Source organism: Ornithorhynchus anatinus, chromosome X2 (genome assembly GCF_004115215.2).
Source record: "Ornithorhynchus anatinus isolate Pmale09 chromosome X2, mOrnAna1.pri.v4, whole genome shotgun sequence".
Lineage (NCBI taxonomy): Eukaryota > Metazoa > Chordata > Mammalia > Monotremata > Ornithorhynchidae > Ornithorhynchus > Ornithorhynchus anatinus.
The window spans coordinates 22,619,239-22,637,338 of record NC_041750.1 but is presented as its reverse complement, the minus strand read 5'-3'; the positions used below and the strand labels follow the sequence as shown (position 1 = coordinate 22,637,338).

The window sequence follows — 18,100 nt, the reverse complement described above, 5'->3', positions numbered from 1 at the left end:
GTCAGTGAGAACTGGAGAAAGACAGTTAAGTTTTAGTACGGCTTACATTATTCCCTCTCTTCTCACAGGTTTAGAGTTAGACTAATTACTACACCAATGAATTCCTCTTGTAGTTCTGGTTTTTAAAAGGATTAACATTGAAACAAACTTTTTGAAAAGACTCAGAACCAAAAATTGCTCAGGTGAGCCACCTTATCAATCAATCACTGGCACTCATTGAGTGCTTACTATGTGCAAAGCACTGTACTAAGTACTTGGGAAAGAACAAAATAACACACAAATTCGCAGCCGACAACAAGTTTATAGTCTGGTTGAAAACAAGGCAGGCATTGGAAACACTTTAATACTGGACTAATTTTACACAAAAGTCAAAATCATAACTGATGTTTTTAAAAAATTTTAAACAATATCCTGCCCAGTGCGATAAATGATGGCCCTCTTAAAGGAGGCCAACTGTTAGGCAAGTAGAATAAAAGGAAATAACCACAGGTGTTAACTATATGTTCTTCCAAGGTACTATTTAAGAAGTTATTCTATAAAACACTTCACACAGAAGGCCTTTTGCTATTTTTCACGGGCCTTGAAACCATTTCACTGGCAACTGTAAAGAGTTTAGCTCAAAGTGGAAGTAAGAAACTTCTAAAACTGAACCTTTAACAGGGAGTTTTGGCTCAGGGGATTTTTGCTGTCACACTACAGCCAGATTGAGCTAACTGCTGCAGGAAAGCCTTAATTTATATAAGCCCCTCACACCTTATCTCGAAGACTTCTGGTAACACTGTGCTTTGGTCCCAGTGGACGGATGGCCAGAGCCTATCGACAGAGTACACTCAATAAATACCAATGATTAATTGCTATCAATAATCAATCAGCTCAAGAGGGTTATATCGTCTGCCCAAGAGGATTGTCCTAGTAAAATATCATTAAAAAGGTAGGCTTCTGGCAGACTGTGAAAAGAGGTCACCCCAAGCAAACAAAAAGTATGCAGAAAGAACCTGTCTGTAAAATATAGAACCAGACCGACGGGCAGACATTCCAAAAGGAGAATGGCAACCAAGCCGGCTGGCTTCCCCAGCCCAGGGTAAAAGCAGGACTCATCGCAATGGGGCTACCGCCACGGAGGGAATGATCAAGGGTATTTATTGAGTACCTTTTGGGTGCAAAGCATTCTACTATGCGCTTGAGAGACTACTAAAGCAATAAACAAACTCTCACCTGGAGGATAATTTAGTTATAAATAATTATATATAATAACTATTCACTACAGATAAATACTTTATAGATAGTTGTAAAGAGAGATAGGAGTAAAGATAGGAGTAAAAGTAAAGATGGATATGTGGATAAGTATCTGCTTAAATCAGAGTAGGTAAATCAATACGTTCAAAAGTGCTCAGGATAGATGACTCCTCAGCTGCTAAGGGTAGTTCAAAATCGCTGAGGTGCTAGATGGGAGAATATTACCTGCTGAAAAGAAGACTTAAATCAGGGAAAGCATCCTGGAGGTGGGATTTCAGGAGGGAGAGGGAGAAGAAGGGAGGGAGGGGGAGAGAGAGAGAGCTAGCGCAAGCGTGCACGTGTGCTGTGCTCTGGTACACAAAAATGGGGAGATGGTTCCAAGCAGGAGGAAGGGTAGGAGCAAGATGTCACAAGTAGGAGAGTCAGGAAAGAGGTTCAGTAAAGTCAGCTTGGAAAGAACGAAGTGTGTAAGCAAGGGGGTACCAATCATTTAATGGTATTTATTGAGCACTTACAGTGTGCAAATCACTGTACTAAGCACTTGGGAGAGTATAATATAACAGAGTTGATAGACATGTTCCCTGCCCAAAAGGAGCTTACAGCCTAGAGGAGGAGTTTTTATTGGGAAATGAGAACCGATAGAGAGTTCAAAAGCAGTGTGGCCTAGTGAAAACAGCACGGACCTGGGAGTCGAGAGACCTAGGTTTTAATCTCAGCTCCACACACTTAGACACTACACACTGTGACCTTAGGAAGACACTTGATTTCTCTGGGCCACAGCATTCCCAACTATATAATGGGAATTAAATCTCTCTCCTTCTCATTTAGACTGTGAGCCCCACATGGGACAAAGACTGTGTCGGATCTGATCTACCCCAGATTTAGCACAATGTTTGGCACACAGTAAACCTTTAAATAATACAATGATGGAGTGCATTCAGAGCCATGTGGGAACAGATGAGTAACCACTGAAGGGCTTTGAGAAGGGGCGAGATGTAGGCAAAACACACATTTTTCGGGAATGATCCGGGCAGTAGAATGAAATATGTGCTAGAGAGGAGGAAGGGAGGCTGGGACAGCAGTGAGGAGGCCGAAACAGTAGTCTAGTCGGGATATGATGAGCACCTAGACCAAGAGAGTTGTCATTTTTGTTGGAGAGGAAAGGACTGACTCAGTATGTGCTGTGGAAGAAATATCAGCAGCGTTTTAGTGACGAACAATGTGGCAGTTGAAAGAGAGAGGAGTCACGGGTAGATTAGGTTTCAGAGAATGAGGAAAGATGGTGGAAACCCACATCCAGCAAGACTCCAAAATCCTAGGTCTCAACTAATGAATTCATAATACTTCTAAGGAATGCATTCTGGACCAGACCAATGTTCTACTCAGTTCAGTATTCTCATTCCATCTGTGGCAATAAAGGAGTTTTGGGGGAGATATGACTGTCGCTTCATGGTCATGGATGAATCATGTAGTGTTCCAAGCCTTCTCTTAACTTTCATGGAATTACCTGCATATGCAATTAACCCTTCCTAAGGCTGACATCCCCAACTTTTCCCCCATCTCCATCCCCTCCAATAACACAGTTCTCATCCCCAAATGTGACCGATGCCTTCTTGAAAAATTAACATCTGCTTGCAAAACTTTTGGAAGTCACTTTTTCACCAGCTGTAGAGTGAAAAAGGTCTTCTGTTTTGTTTGTTTTAAACCTTTCATCACCAAGCCGGTGTGGGATTTGGTGACTCTGATGTTTCCCATGTTCTCCTTGTCTACACCCTCCACATAGTCTTTAAACATGTCCCCTTTGAGATTTCATCGTTCCAGACATAAGAACCCTCAAATTTTGAGGCTTTCCTCATATGGAAACTGCTCCATCCATCTGATTTTGGGGGGGTTGCTCTTCCCTGGTTTTATTACTTCACTCCTAAAAAGTAGCAACCATTCATTCATTCGATCGTATTTACTGAGCGCTTACTGTAGGCAAAGCATGATATTAAACGCCTGGGAGAGTCCAACAATAAACAGATACATTCCCTGCTCACAAAAGCTTACAATCTAGAACTGCACAAAATATTCCAAGTGAGGCCAATAAATCACATAGCAGCTTAATTATGTTTTTTGTTCTGTTATCTTTTGGCTTCCTGTTGCTTCTGCCGTCCCAGGAAGATGGCCCAAACCATGGTTGCAACTACAGTTATCGCGGCTGGAGGAAAGCTATGATAGAGAAGTTATGATACACAAGTAAAACTCTGCACCATGAACGTGAAAGAAAGAGAGCACAACTGCAGCACAAGATTCCTTAGTATGACTTACACATCTCCTGAATCACGTGCCACTGATTGTCGGGACCAGGTACTCCGGAAAAACCACCGCCTAAATCGAATGACCTATGGGACATTATGCTTATCCATCACCTTCACGATTTTAGTTATTTCTCATCTTCATCTTCAAAACTGGAGAAAACTGAAATTCCTCTTTCAATGATCCACTTATTTTGAGATTTTGATATAGTTGATTATTCATCCTTTACCCCTTTAACAGATATTAAGTCACAGTTCCTCGGTCCGATCCTATTACTGCTTCTTCGTGCTGTTCATTAACCTTGGGCCTCTCTGAGGCTAGGGCTCAGTGTGGCAATTTAATTATGAGTCCTTTAATACAGCACTTCTGATCCCTCTAGATCGTAAGCTTGTTGTGGGCAGGGCACCCATCTACCAACTTTATTGCACTGTACTCTCCCGAGCACTTAGTTCAGTGTCCTGTACACAGTAAGAGCTCCATATCCAATAACCATTGATCGATTCAGTGGGCAGTGACATGCCGTTGGACCACAGGAAGCTTCAGATTCATCCTGGAATTCTGCCACACCTCCATTTCAATTTTACCAGGCATCCATGAGCATGTTTCACCCGCATGGGGTGAAATAAAAATGGCAGCATCTGGAGCACATGAACCTCAAATTTAAGGGGTTAGGAAAGAGTTGTTCCGAACTACTTGAGATGATATACCGCCTAAAGATAAGGAATTTTATTTCCTACTGACAGGAGAAGGCTAAGTCTTTATGAAATGGTAGCAGTTTTCCAAGCCTGTTTAATCTTTTTGCAGGAAAACAGTCAATTGAAAATGTTCTCTCCAAAGCAGGGACCAATCAGTGCCCCCACAATGTCAAGGTTACATTCTTGATGAGGAGAAATCATACTCTAGAACAGCCCACCTTATCCAGTGCCACATACAATGTTTTTTTCCAGCATTACGTTCCACCCAATTGGACCCGTGTTGTTAGAAAAATGTGTTCTAAATCCCTAACAGAGGTTTAACCAAAGTATGGAATGAAAGCACCCACTGTGGAAGAACTGTGTGAAGAATTTTTTTAAAACTTTGAATTGCATCCCCTCTGAACCGCTGGGCCAGTTTCAGAACCTAGCTTTCTCAGGTAGATATTGTAAATTCATCTTAAAATAAGGTATATATTCTAAATGCACGTTTCTACCAAAACACTAAAAGAACCTTTCAGAAATGACCCTAATGACAAAACGTTCAATTGCAAGATAATCTAGAGTTATATGGAACACAACTTTTCATCCTTGTCTTAAAAGGCACCTTATATTGAAGTGGTAGGTTTTCAAAAGGTTTAAACAGAACCATGAAAATTTAGTCTGATGGTTTGATTTTTTTTTCAGCCACTGCAATAAAGCTGCAACTGTAAGAAAACTTGATAACTGTGGGTTAAAATTTCAAATCCCTTGCCCCAAGTTTATCACTAGGTATTTTTCCCTTGTTTTAAGCTTTCAGCTCATTACTAAAGACAAGAAACACAAAAGGCAAAGCCTATTTCCAGTGAAGACATAAGTTCTAAAAATACAAATCCACTCATATTTTTAAGACTGATTCAGCTTTTCTATTATTAAACCTATATTTATACAGTTGTTAGGCAACTCACTGCACTTCAACACCTTTCGTACTTTATTGAATAGTTTAGTAAGGCTGACGCACTACTTCCTGATGGAAAACAGGGTCAAATTCCCTGCTTCCGAGTTCTGCAAATAACAGATCCGATAATTGTCATCTACAACACTCCCAAACCAGGATCGGCTGTTCTTGCCTCCGCCAGTTACTCCACGTTACAGACAAGCAATGGAGAAGCAAATATCCCAGCAAATAAATTCTTTCTGAAGAAAAGCAACTGAAACAAGAGACACCTGTCCTCCACGGACCCACTGGCTTCGTCCAGACATCCAATCTAGGCCTTTAACGCCAAAACCTAGCATTAGAAAGACGGGCAGTAACTCCACCACTTGCGGTTAACAAAACTCATCCCTTAGACAGTAGGGCTGACGGGACTCTTCTCCCCTCCACAGTCCCCTGGAGACACACTTGTCTCTTCTGGGCCAACTCCACCTGCTCTTCCTCCCTTCAGGCTTAGATCAGACTCTCCCCAGACTCAACCACCAGTACCACCACCCAGCTCACCGCTGCTACTCTTCTGGGTGGCCAAGTTCTACAGTGTCACGGCTGCCTCGCCTGTTCCCAGAGATGGGAAGCAACTAATCTGGTCCTACCTGAAGGAGCCATCGGCCAGGCCTTCATCTCCTCACCCAAGCTCATCACGGCACCGTCTGTGGCCGCTACCCACTCCATGGCCTTTAATAATAATTATCACGGTACTTGTTAAGCACTTACTACGGGCCGAACATCATTCAAAGCGCTGGAGTAGATGTAAGTTAGTGAGTTTGAACACAGTCCTTGTCTTACATGGCGCTCACATTCTTAATTCACATTTTACAGATGAGGTAACTGAGGAGCAGAAAAGTTAAGTGACTTGTCTAAGGTCACAAAGCAGAAGTTAGCCAGCGGGAAAGGGAAGAGGACGGGGGGAAAGAGGACACAAATTTGCCAACCGCTCAAATTTATCTTCGTGCTTTGGCCTACTTCACCACCAAGCCGAAATTCACCAAAAAGAATGCTATCATTTCCATAACTTTCACTCCGTATTCCTTTCGGAGGAAAATAAGGTAGCAAATCTTACCTCTCAGGTTCCTGGGGTGAATCTGTTTAGTCCGAGGCATCTTCCTCTGGTCAGGGGCCTCTTTCTTCTCTTAGAAACGGAGACTAAATCACGCCAAGAAGAGGTAGCTCCAGAAAACCCATAAAGTGTCTCAGTTAATCCACGTGCTGAGAAAGAGAAAACAAGTATACGGTACTTATTTAGGGGTCATATTAATTTGGAAGGGCTCATTCAAATCTTAGGAGAAATCTCTGAAAGATAGCCACCACAGGATTGTTGGTGCCCACATCTTGAAGGGAGGAAGGTGGTTGCTTGACAATCGGTACCCACGCGATCACAACCAGCAGACCGAAAGCAAAGCAGCCACCTCATACATGGAGGCAGCGGCAGCAACCTCAATATTCAGAGTTGGTGGGATGACAGAGAAAAGAGGAGCTAGAAAAGAAGCATAGGAGGTGCAAGAGGGATAACACACTCAGAAAGCGCTCAATAAATACCACTGATTGATAGTTGGATGGGAAACGGCCAGTAAGGCTGTTGAAGGGAGAGGTGGGGTCTCTCTTGACTCTCCTCTGCATCTCTTCTCTATTATCTCTCACAAATCAGAAAGCGAGGGAAATTTGCAAAGCCTGAAGAGAGAAGCCTTCAGGAAGAAGAGGAGAATTCCGACTTAAGGGCACAGTCGCCAGATCTACATGCTGCCCGCCAAGGCAGATCCAGGGAAGGTTTTGTTTTTTTGTTTTTTTTCCAGAACCCCAAAGATAAAACATTACCCTAAATACGAGGAGAGGTGTTCAACTTCTGAGCTGCATTTCTGATCTTTCCACTCAATTGATATCTACACCTTGGGTAAGATCACTTTACCGTTTTCCTACATCTGAGCTTCCTCGTGAGGAAAAGGAGTACAATACCAACCAGCCTCATAAGGATGATGTGGGAATAAACTAATTGTTGTGTTCAAACAATTTAACAGTCTTATAAAAGTACAGTATTACTGAAAGCCCTATGAAAGAGATTGCTAGTGCCTGCATAAAATGATGTCCAAATACCCATAAATTATCGCTTAATCCTTCCAGGCTAATCCTCTCACTGGCAAAGTCGTCTTCTTCCACCACTCCTCCAACGGAACTCACAATGTCCACCATGAAAGGATTAACATTTTCGTAAAATTCCTTGAAAGAGAGCAGGGATTTCAAACACCAGGAGTTATTTTTTCCCCTTTTCCCCTCGATTAAGGTAAAAGTCCGAGAGTTAACTTCTCAGAAACTGAATGTCAGAACTGGATTGGAATCCTATTTCTTCCACCATCTTGCTCTCTAGCAAACGGATAAAGGAAAACGAGCAATCTACTACTCGTATAATGACTGCATTATTATGTGCCAATGAAACGAAAAGAGGGTATGAAATAATAATCACGTCAAAAATCTTCACCTAGGAAATGTCACCGGTCTGGCTACCAATACAAGATTTTTCAAACGGATGTATTTCTAGCAGCTGTCTAGACATTCCCGTAGGCAAGTATTGTGTCTGTCTACTGATGCACGGCACTTTTCCCGAGTGCTTGGCAGAGTACTCTGCACAGTGTAAGTGCTCAACAAATACCAATGACCGACTGACCGAAAGCAAAGCCAAGCAAGTGGAAAAGGATGGGCCAGTGGCCAGGCTCTTTGGCTCAAGGTCCAATTTAATATCTGATATTATCTCCTTCTTTCAGAATTTTACTTTGTTCCATTGTCACTGATTACCATTAACTGGATCTTCCCCGGTATGGTTTTTTTTTTTTACCGCCACACAAGTATGTTTATAAATCCCATTATAAACGAGTATTCGAGAAGATAACGATTGTATCAGCTTTCCATTTGTGCCCCCTCACTGACCCGGATGCTGTAGGGTATATGACAGTATTCCAGGTTCCCTGTCCTCGTGGGAGCTTACGTCCCACAAATCCAGACAGTATTCCAGGTTCCCTGCCCTCTGGGAGCTTTCGGCCCACAAATCCAAACCCCCAGCTCTGCGCCCCGTGTCGCACGTCGGTCTGCAAAGAATATTTCCGCTACACATTAGGGCACCTTCAGACCGGTAACCCTGGATCACAAAACCTCAGTAAAAGAGTCCTCTCTTTTTAAGTGACAACTTCAATCTGCAAGGGGAACAATAAAGGCTTCACCATTCAGAGGTCCCCTTCTGTCACCCCCTTAGACGTCCAAGCCGCGTTGAAATGTTCGAGGGAGAAATGGGCCCTTTTCCATTCCGGCCTTTTCAAACTACCATCGGCCGCCCTACAGCCGGTTGGAGCCAAACGTAAATAATCCCCCTTCTTTAGAGGAAAAAAGTACTACATAGAGCAAAATACGAGGCATAATCGAAAAGCGTAGACGGTCGCAAAGGGAAAAAAAAAAACATGAATGAATGTAGGAGGGCGGAGCCTGGGAAAACCCCTCTGCAACGCTGCACTGAACAAAGCGTTTCGCCTGCCGAGAAGAGGAGGGGGATTGAGCCGCAACCCGGGACGGACCCCAGAGAGGATGCGGAGAGGGGGAAGGGGGAGGGAGGAAGGAAGGAAAGAAAGAGGGGAAGAAGGGAAAGGGAAGGGAGGAGGGAGACAGCGTGCCGGGCGCTCTCCCCACCCCCACTCCACTTCCACTATCGAGAAGTCATCACCGACCCAACACAAATGTAAGCCCCGAACCCAACTACAACCCCTCTGCACAATCACAACTCCCGCGTGCGCTTATCCACAGCCCCGACGGAAACCGACACACACAACCGGGAGGAGACGTGGACTTTAAAGGGGAAGGAGGAGGGAGGAAGAACCCCGAGGTTGGAAGCTGAGGCCTGGTCCCCTTCACCGCCCGTCCACCCCCCACCTCCGAAATACGGAATGCAGCCGCAACAATGTTTGCCCACGTTGTATTGCTTTTTTTTTTTTTGGCCTTTTTTTTTTTTTTACCTGATTGGGGAGTCTGCGAGCTCCAGCTGTTCGAGGGGGGCAAAGACACTCAGAAGTAGGAAGTGGTCCCCCCTCCCACTGCAGGGTCGGTGGCTGCACTCCCACGCAGCCGCCCTCCCTCCCCCACCCTAGTTATGCATGCATGTGCTCGTGTGTCTGTGTGTGTGTCCGTGTGTGTGTGTCCCTCCCCCCTCCCCCTCCCGGCTGCAGCTCTCAAACCTGCGGCTGGGAAGGCGGCTGCTGCTGCTGCTGCTGCAACCGCTGCAGCTCCTGCAACCGCTGCAGCTCCTGCTGCTGCTGCTGCTGCTGCTGCTGATGGCGGCTGCCGGCGCTGGTTGGGAAGCAGCAACTCGGATTCACCGCGACCCCTGCACGGCGGCGGCAGCGCCTGGGATCCCTCCTTCACTTGACAACCTCAAACACAAACATGACCTCCTCCTCCTCCTCTTCTTCCTCCTCCTCCTCTCGCCCCCTCCGGGGCCGTCGCCGCCGCCCCAGCCGCAGCAGCCCCACTAATGCCGACGACCGACCCCGAAACAGCCCAGCGCTGAAATATTAAACAGCAGGAGCGGGGGGGGGGGGGAGGGGGGAGGGAAAAAAACGGGGAGGGGGACACACACCGGGGGCAGTCGAGAAAGGGGATGATTGCTTTCTTTGAAAATCCAGCAGAGAACGGCGAGGCCGGGCCTCGCAAGGTGAAGGGGAAGCCAAGGGTGCTGGGAGGGGGAGGTGCGGCTCCGGGGAGGGGGCAGGGATGCCCTGGGGGGGGGTCCTTAAGAGTGGATGTAGTAGACGGCTACGGGGGGGGGGATTTGGGAGGAGGGGGATCTTGGAGGGGGGGGGATGTTGGGGAGGGAGGGGAGACGAGCCGTCCCTTTGGAGGCCCGGGCCGGAATGACCGGTCCTGGGGGGGGCGGGGATGGAGGATGGGGGAAGGGGAGGCGGGGGCCCGGGGCTGACCCCGGCCGTCTCCCCCCCCCCCCCCGCGGGATACTGGAGGGTCGGGGGCGGGGGGGGGGAAGGGGCGGCTCCTCCAGCTGCCAGACACGTTGATCTTGGAGGGGGGGAGGTTAGGGACCGGGGGGGGGGGGGACCCTGCAAAGGGAAGGGGGGGGCCGACAGTTGTTTCTCTTTTCCCTCCTCTTACTTTCGATTGGCGGGGGGCGGGGCGGGCGGTGACGTCAGGGGGGGCTCCCGGCCCCGCCCCCTTCCTGCCCTCAATGGGGGGCGGGGCCCGCCCCGGGGGGGGGGGCAGGGGCCCCCCAGGGGGGTTTCCTCCGCCACCTCCGGAGGGGAACGCAAGACTCATTGGGAAACTTAAAACTCGTGCGATTCTGCCCCCCCCCCCAAAAAAAATGGGAAAAAAAGATCCCTCCCCCCCCCGGGCACCAAAGGTCACCGTTATTATAATCACAATGACGGTGGTGGTGGTTAAGCGCTTACCAGGTGTCAAGCACTGTTCTAAGCGCTGGGGGGATACAAGGTCATCCGGTTGCCCCACGTGGGGCTCGCGGTTCGAATCCCCATTTCACAGAGGAGGACACGGAGGCCCAGGGAAGGGACTTGCCCCGAGTCAGCCGGCGAGCGGCAGAGGCGGGATTCGAACCCGTGACCTCGGACTCCCAAGCCCGGGCTCCTTCCACGGAGCCGCGCTGCCTCTCTGAAGCCGGAGACGGCTTTGGCGGGGGGAAGGGGGGGAGAGACCATAATAACGGTGGCGTTTGTTAATCATAACGATGGGATTTGTTAGGCGCTTGCTATGTGCCAAGCACTGTTCTAAGCGCTGGGGAGATACGAGGTCATCAGGTTGTCCCACGTGGGGCTCACGGTCTTCATCCCCATTTTCCAGATGAGGGGACTGAGGCCCAGAGAAGTGAAGTGACTTGCCCAAAATCACACAGCTGACAAGCGGCGGAGCCGGGATTAATAATAATATTAATAATAATGATGTTGGTATTTGTTAAACACTTACTATGTGCAGAGCACTGTTCTAAGCGCTGGGAAAGATACAAGGTCATCGGGGCGTCCCACGTGAGGCTCACGGTCTTCCTCCCCATTTTACGGATGAGGTCGCTAAGGCACAGAGAAGTTAAGTGACTTGCCCACGGCCACACAGCGGACAAGTAGAACCCATGACCTCTGACTTCCCAGCTCGGGCTTTTTCCACTGAGCCACGCTGCTTCCTCAAGTGCTTACTATGTGCAAAGCACTGTTCTAAGCGCGGGGGCAGTTTACAAGGTGATCGGGTTGTCCCACGTGGGGCTCACAGTCTACATCCCTATTTTACAGAGGAGGTCCCTGAGGCCCAGAGAAGTGAAGTGACTTGCCCAAAGTCACAGAGCTGACAAGCGGCGGAGCCGGGATTAGAACCCACGACCTCTGACTCCCAAGCCCGGGCTCTTTCCACTGAGCCACGCTGCTTCTCTTGAGGATGAGACAAGACGATGTATCGATTGATTGATTATTTATTTATACGGATGACCCTTTAGATGTCCGAATCCCCCTCCTTCTAGACTGGGAGCCCGTTGTGGGCAGGGATTGTCTCGATCTGTGGCTGGATTGGACTGGCCAAGCACGCAGGAGGTGCTCATTTCATTCATTCAATAGTATGTATTGAGCGCTTACTATGTGCAGAGCACTGTACTAAGCGCTTGGAATGTACAGTTCGGCAACAGATAGAGACAATCCCTGCCCGATGACGGGCTCACAGATGAGCGTCTCCTTGTTTCGATGTCTGTTTCCCCCGCCCTTTAGACTGTAAGCCCGTTGCGGGCAGGGATCCTCTCTCTTCATTGCTGTACTGTACTTTTCAAGCGCTTAGTACAGTGCTCTGCACCTAGTAAGCGCTTAATAAATAGGAAGGAAGGAAGGAGCGATAAGGGGGCTGGTCCTTGGCCAAACTTTAGGGAAACAAAAAGTCACCTTCGGTTTTTTCCTTTCGACCCCGTAAACACATTCACGTGAATTTTTTAAATCTAGGCACACATAATTCATGAGATCCTCTCTCCTTATTGCTGTATTGTACTTTCCCAAGCGCTCAGTACAGAGCTCTGCCCGCAGTAAGCGCTCAATAAATACGATTGAATGAAAATGTCTAAGTGCTCTGGGATGGGGCACCCATCGCTGAACTGTGACCGCCTGCCATCCGTGCACACTTTTGTACTTTCTCAAGCGCTTAGTACAGTCCTCTGCCCTCACTGAGCGCTCAATAAATACGACTGAAAATGTCTAAGTGCTCTGGGATGGGGCACCCACTGCCGAACTGTGACCGCCTGCCATCCGTGCACACTTTTCTACTTTCCCAAGCGCTTGGTACAGTGCTCTGCCCGCAGTGACGGCTCAATAAATACGACTGAAAATGTCTAAATGCACTGAAATGGGGCACCCTCTCGCGAACTGTGACAGTTTGCCATCTGTGCCCACTTTTGTACTTTCCCAAGCGCTTAGTACAGTGCTCCATCCACAGTAAGTGCTCAATAAATAGGATTGATTGAAAATGTCTCAGTGCTCTGGGATGGGACACCCACTGCTGAACTGTGACAGCTCTCCACCTGCGCACACTTTTGCACTCTCCTAAGCGCTTAGTACAGTCTCTACCCGCAGTAAGCGCTCAATAAATAGGATTGAATGAAAATGTCTCAGTACCCTGGGATGGGGCACCCACTGCTGAACTGTGACAGCCTGCTATCTGTGCACACTTGGACATTTTGGTCCCCCAGGGACTCCACAAAGCAGAGGCTTTCCCAACACGGGTTGATTTCCCCTCACCCCCCACCCCCGCCGCCTCCCCGAATCCATGCGAGCAACGAGACACTTAAAGAACCAGAAACAATCATTCCAAAGAGACTTTTTTAGCCTTGCGTTTACTCCTTGTACCTGCTTTACTACCGCAGATTATTTTAAATCTCATACGCTTTCGGGTCCCTCGCTCAATAAACAGCCAAGAGAGGGGTACTGACTGCATGCGTTTGAAAGCAAAATTTTAGATGTCCTGGAATGGTATTTAAGAAGAGAAAAAAAAAAGTCTTTGAAAAAGGGAAAAAAAAGCTTCAGCTTGTGTTTATACAGACTTAAAATAAAGATTTGAAGATGACTTAAAAGCATAGCCCATTCAACTATTTTTTTTTATGAATCTGAAACAAACTAGAAACTAGTCTAACCCTGCTAACAGCAATTAACAGATGACACATCCTTCCCTTCGTTCCCAGGCATTTTCGGTCCCACTTATTTATATATCTGAATTGGCTTTATTTTTACGAAACACAAACAGAACTAAACAGTTCAAGGAACAAAAGAGCATAACATTAGAATAAAAATTTTTGAACTGTGAAGACCATACTCAGATGGTCTCAGAAAGTAAAGATGTAAATGGTCGGCTACACCGCCTATTTTAAGTGGAGACACCCCAAACGGACTCACAATATACTTAACGTGTATTGGGAACAAGATGATCCAGTGTGTAATCTGGTCTCATCATTTTATGAGAGTTTTGTATTTATTTCCTTATTCATCGTCTTGTATTCACAACCTTCCAATTACAATGAAATAACTTTCGCATTTAATTTGACGCTATTAAGGCCTGAAGCTTTTTAAACCATTAAAATGAATTAATTTTGCCTCTAGTAAATTGATGTAAGCATCCTGTACTAGCACTTCTTTTTTGGGGGGGAGGGGGAAATGCTGTTCGATATTTCTACCGAGTTTTGGAATACGTGCTCGGTAGCTATTTTGAAATTTAACCTGAGTTTCCTCTACCTACATGTCAAGTTTCCAATTCGATATTTAAATGCTTTATTTCCAGTCATATGAGGACAAGAAAACTCAACTAAGTGAGCATCCAATTAGATGTGGGGGCCAAAAAAACAGGTAAAGCAAATTTTCCTCCAATTCCACCCCCAGATCCACCTGGGAAACCAAAATGAAAACTTTAAGTGAATCCCGAGAAAGAGTTCCACCGAAATTCCGAACGCCCAAACAGAAAACGAAGGGAGTCAAACGTGGTCAGACGATGCAAGTGAGGGTTGAACGTCGGTGGGACATTTGATTTTATTGATTATATCTGTAATTATTTGCTTATATTGATGTCTGTCTCTCCCTCTCTAGACTGTGAGCTCGTTGTGGCCAGGGATTGATTCTCTTGATTGCCGTATTGTACTTTCCCAAGCGCTTAGTACAGTGCTCTGCACACAGTAAGTGCTCAATAACCATGACTGAATGAATGAATTTGTGATGTGGGGAAAGAGTTCACAATCCATAAAAGCGATTCACTGCGCTTTGCTATCGGCGAGGGCGGAGGAGCTACTTGCTGTAGGGAAGGTTATCCTTCTCATCACTTACAAGAGAATAGAACGATCTTTGTATTATTATTAATACTAATAGTGGCATTTATTATGCTCTTCCTGTGTGCCAGGCACTGTACTAAGCGCTGGGGTGGATACAAGCAAATTGGGTTGACACTGTCCCTGTCCCATGTGGGACTCAGAATCTCAATTCCCATCTGACATTGCTGTAGGGAAGGTTATCCTTCTCATCACTTACAAGAGGATAGAACGATCTTTGTATTATTATTAATACTAATAGTGGCATTTATTATGCTCTTTCTGTGTGCCAGGCACTGTACTAAGCGCTGGGGTGGATACAAGCAAATTGGGTTGACACTGTCCCTGTCCCATGTGGGACTCAGAATCTCAATTCCCATCTGACAGATGAGGTCACTGAGGCCCAGAGAATAATAATAATAATGGTATTTAAGTGCTTATTATGTACCAAGCAGTATTCTAAACGCTGGAGGTGTAGATACAAGGTCATCAGCTATCCCACGTGGGGCTCACAGTCTTAATCCCTATTTTACAGATGAGGAACTGTGGCCCAGAGAGGCGAAGTGACTTGCCCGAGGTCACACAGCAGACTAGTGGTGGAGTCGGGATTAGAACCCACGACCTCGTGATTCGCAGGCCTGTGCTCGACCCACTACGCCATGCCGCCGAATGCCCGGCACTGGCTAGGGAATATCTCTATCTGTGGCCGAACTGTACTTTCCAGGCGCTCAGTCCAGTGCTCTGCACATAGTAAGCGCTCAATAAACACGCCTGAATGACTCAAGGAATATTTATCGAGCGCTTACTGGGTGCAAAGCACTGTGTCTCTCCCCCGTTTAGACTGTGAGCCCGTCGCTGGGCAGGGATGGTCTCCATCTGTTGCCGAATTGTACCTCCCAAGCGCTTAGTGCAGTGCTCTGCCCAGAGTGATAAAATCAAAATAAAAATGTTGGTATTGGTTAAGCGCTTACTATGTGCAGAGCACTGTTCTAAGCCCTGGGGGAGATACAGGGTGATCAGGTTGTCCCACGTGAGGCTCACAGTTTATCCCCATTTTCCAGATGAGGTCACCGAGGCCCAGAGAAGTGAAGTGACTTGCCCACAGTCACCCATCTGACAGTAATAATAATAATAATGTTGGTATTTGTTAAGCGCTTACTATGTGCCGAGCACTGTTCTAAGCGCTGGGTAGATACAAGGTGATCAGATGGCCCCACCTGGGGCTCACAGTTCGAATCCCCCTTTTCCAGAGGAGGTAACCGAGGCCCAGAGAAGTGAAGGGAGTCGCCCACAGTCACCCAGCTGACGAGTGGCGGAGCCGGGATTCGAACCCCCGACCTCGGACTCCCAAGCCGGGCCTCTTTCCCCCGCTTCTCTAAATATCATTGAATGAGTCAATAAATAGCGATTCCATAAATAGGACCGAATGAACACCAAGCGCTTGGGAGAGCAGACTAGCCCATCCATTCGATCAATCGTATCTACTGAGCGCTGACTCTGTGCAGAGCACTGGACTTCCACATTCCCCCGCCCTCATCGAGCTCCCAGTCTAGTACCAGCCGGTCCGTGTCGGGTGTCCTGACCGACCGGGGATGGGCCGGCTTGGTTTTTCGGTTGTGGTTTTCTTTTTTCCTCCTTTGGCCCGTCCCTCCCGGGCCTCCGGCCCGCTGCTGCAGGAGGGCAAACTCGGACTCCGCGGCTCGCAATCCCCCCTGCCGCGGCCCCTCCGGCCCAGACGCGGCCGGATGGCAGGAGCTCGGGGGCCGGTGCAGCTGCTTGACACGGAGATCCCGGAGGTTCCTCCTCGCCGCCCCTGGCGGGTCACACACGCCCCGTCCCCTCCTCCTTCCCCCTGCTCTCTGGGTTTTCCCGTTCACCAGCTTAATCCCCTCCTCCTCCTCCTCCTCCTCCTCCTCCTCCTCCTCCCGTCCGCAGTGCACTGACAAAACCTTCGACGCACATGCCAACTCTTTCCCCCCTTCAAAGCCAGATCCCCGGCCACGAGGCAATTGGGGGCAGAAAAAGAAAAGAAAACTTACCCGAACCGAGTTGCCAAGTCTTGGCCAGAGCTTCCGGGGTTTAACTTTTCATTTTAAAAACAACAAAAGCAGAAACCAAAAAAGCTTCCTAGGTTGGAAGTGGGCGTGAGAGGAAATGCGAGGGGGAGGTGCTTCATTCCCTCGGCCGCCTCGGCTCCCCCCTTCTCCGGCCCTCGCCTGCTGGGGCTTTGATGTTATCTGCTGCACCGCCTACGTGGGTTTACAACATCAGCTCTGTGTGTCTCTCGGAAGGGTAGACCTGTATCTGGCCATCGAGTCCTTTCTCAGAGGAGAAATCAGGTGGTTAAGGAATCCTCCTTCGCTGGCGACAGAATGAAGGAAGGGACGGCCCCGAGGAAGGACTTGCCTTTGTTATCGGCCAGGGAGAATCTGTAATCTCTATAGGATGGCCGGTGTCCCGTCTTCGCAGAGTTACAGGGGCTTCGAGTGGAAAGGACCTGTCAGATCGCATTTCCAGCTTTCCTCCCCTCCTCATTTTCCTGGCCTCCCTGAATCCAGATGCCCTAGACCGTTTCTCAGGGTTTTGCTCCGGCCGGTCGTTCGATATATCGTCCAGGAGGACCCTGCGGGCGCTTCCCCTCTATAAGGTCCTTGTGGGCAGGAGACGCGTCTGCCGGATCGGCTGTGGCCTAGTCTCCCAAGCCCTCGGTGCAGTGCTCCGCACGCAGTAAGCGCTCAATAAACACAATCGCCCGTTGGATCGATTCCCTTCGCGGCCCATCCTACGAGTTAAAGGTAGAGCCCTAGGATCGCGTCGCCCAATGCCCACGTTTGTCATTTTGTAAGGTTTTCGGGAAGTTGGTCTTGACGCTATCGGATTCAGCGAAAACTATAAATTTCGCCTAGAAGATTATCACTTTCAAGAGATGATTCTACCTCTCTCTCCATCATCTGCCGGGACAAAAGATATCCCTCTTGCTGATTAGGCAGAAAGAAGTGTTGCACCGAGTGGATTTAGCTGAAACAGAGGAGTGAATCCATCGGTGATGCATTGCAGTGTGGCGCGCTTCACTTTCACTCTATCCATCAGAAAACAATATGCAGGAAAGCCCAGCAAAACAGACTTGATCAGCCTCCTTGCCTGGTAACTAATGCCTTACACAGCTTCCTTGCGATCCTCCGACGGGCAGGGTAAAATCCTCACGTGCAGTGGCCTCCTTAATGTCATGAATCCTGGCACTGGGAAAGTCCACAATTTTAAAATAGCCCAAAAGATTCCATAATGTAGTCGACTCTTGATTATTTGTGACAACAGGACAAATAAGAGCACAGATAATCAAAAGCCATAGATAATCCGAAAGCTTCACTATACCAGCAGCATTCAAAAGTAGAAAAAATGACGGGAACAGATTTCACACTCTTCTTCCCGATAAAAATGCTAATGAGAAATAGAGGAGTCAACAGACTTGAGTCCTAATCTCTGCTCTACCAATAGCCTGCTGGGTGACCTTGGACAGACCATTTAACTTCACTGTGCCTTAAATTCCTCACCTTTGAAACAGGGCCTTCGTTTCAGGCTTTGAGCACCACATGA

At 47.8% G+C, this 18,100-nt stretch overlaps 1 protein-coding gene across 2 annotated transcripts in view; it reads right to left on the bottom strand.

Annotated features, from left to right (window-relative positions):
• HIVEP1 (HIVEP zinc finger 1) overlaps positions 1-17,854 on the bottom strand; it is a 145,242-nt gene extending 127,388 nt beyond the window's left edge. The window contains exons 1-2 of one of the 2 annotated variants that reach the window (XM_007670576.3): positions 16,546-17,854; positions 6,260-6,405 (exon numbers count right to left, since the gene is read on the bottom strand). In XM_007670576.3, coding sequence (XP_007668766.2) covers positions 6,260-6,299 — 40 coding nt within the window. In that variant the 5' untranslated portion in view covers positions 6,300-6,405; positions 16,546-17,854. Of the gene's footprint in view, positions 1-6,259; positions 6,406-9,808; positions 9,893-16,545 lie in introns of those variants that run through there. The other variant, XM_029052785.1, reaches the window with a different exon arrangement.
• Between the last annotated feature and the right edge of the window lie 246 nt (positions 17,855-18,100).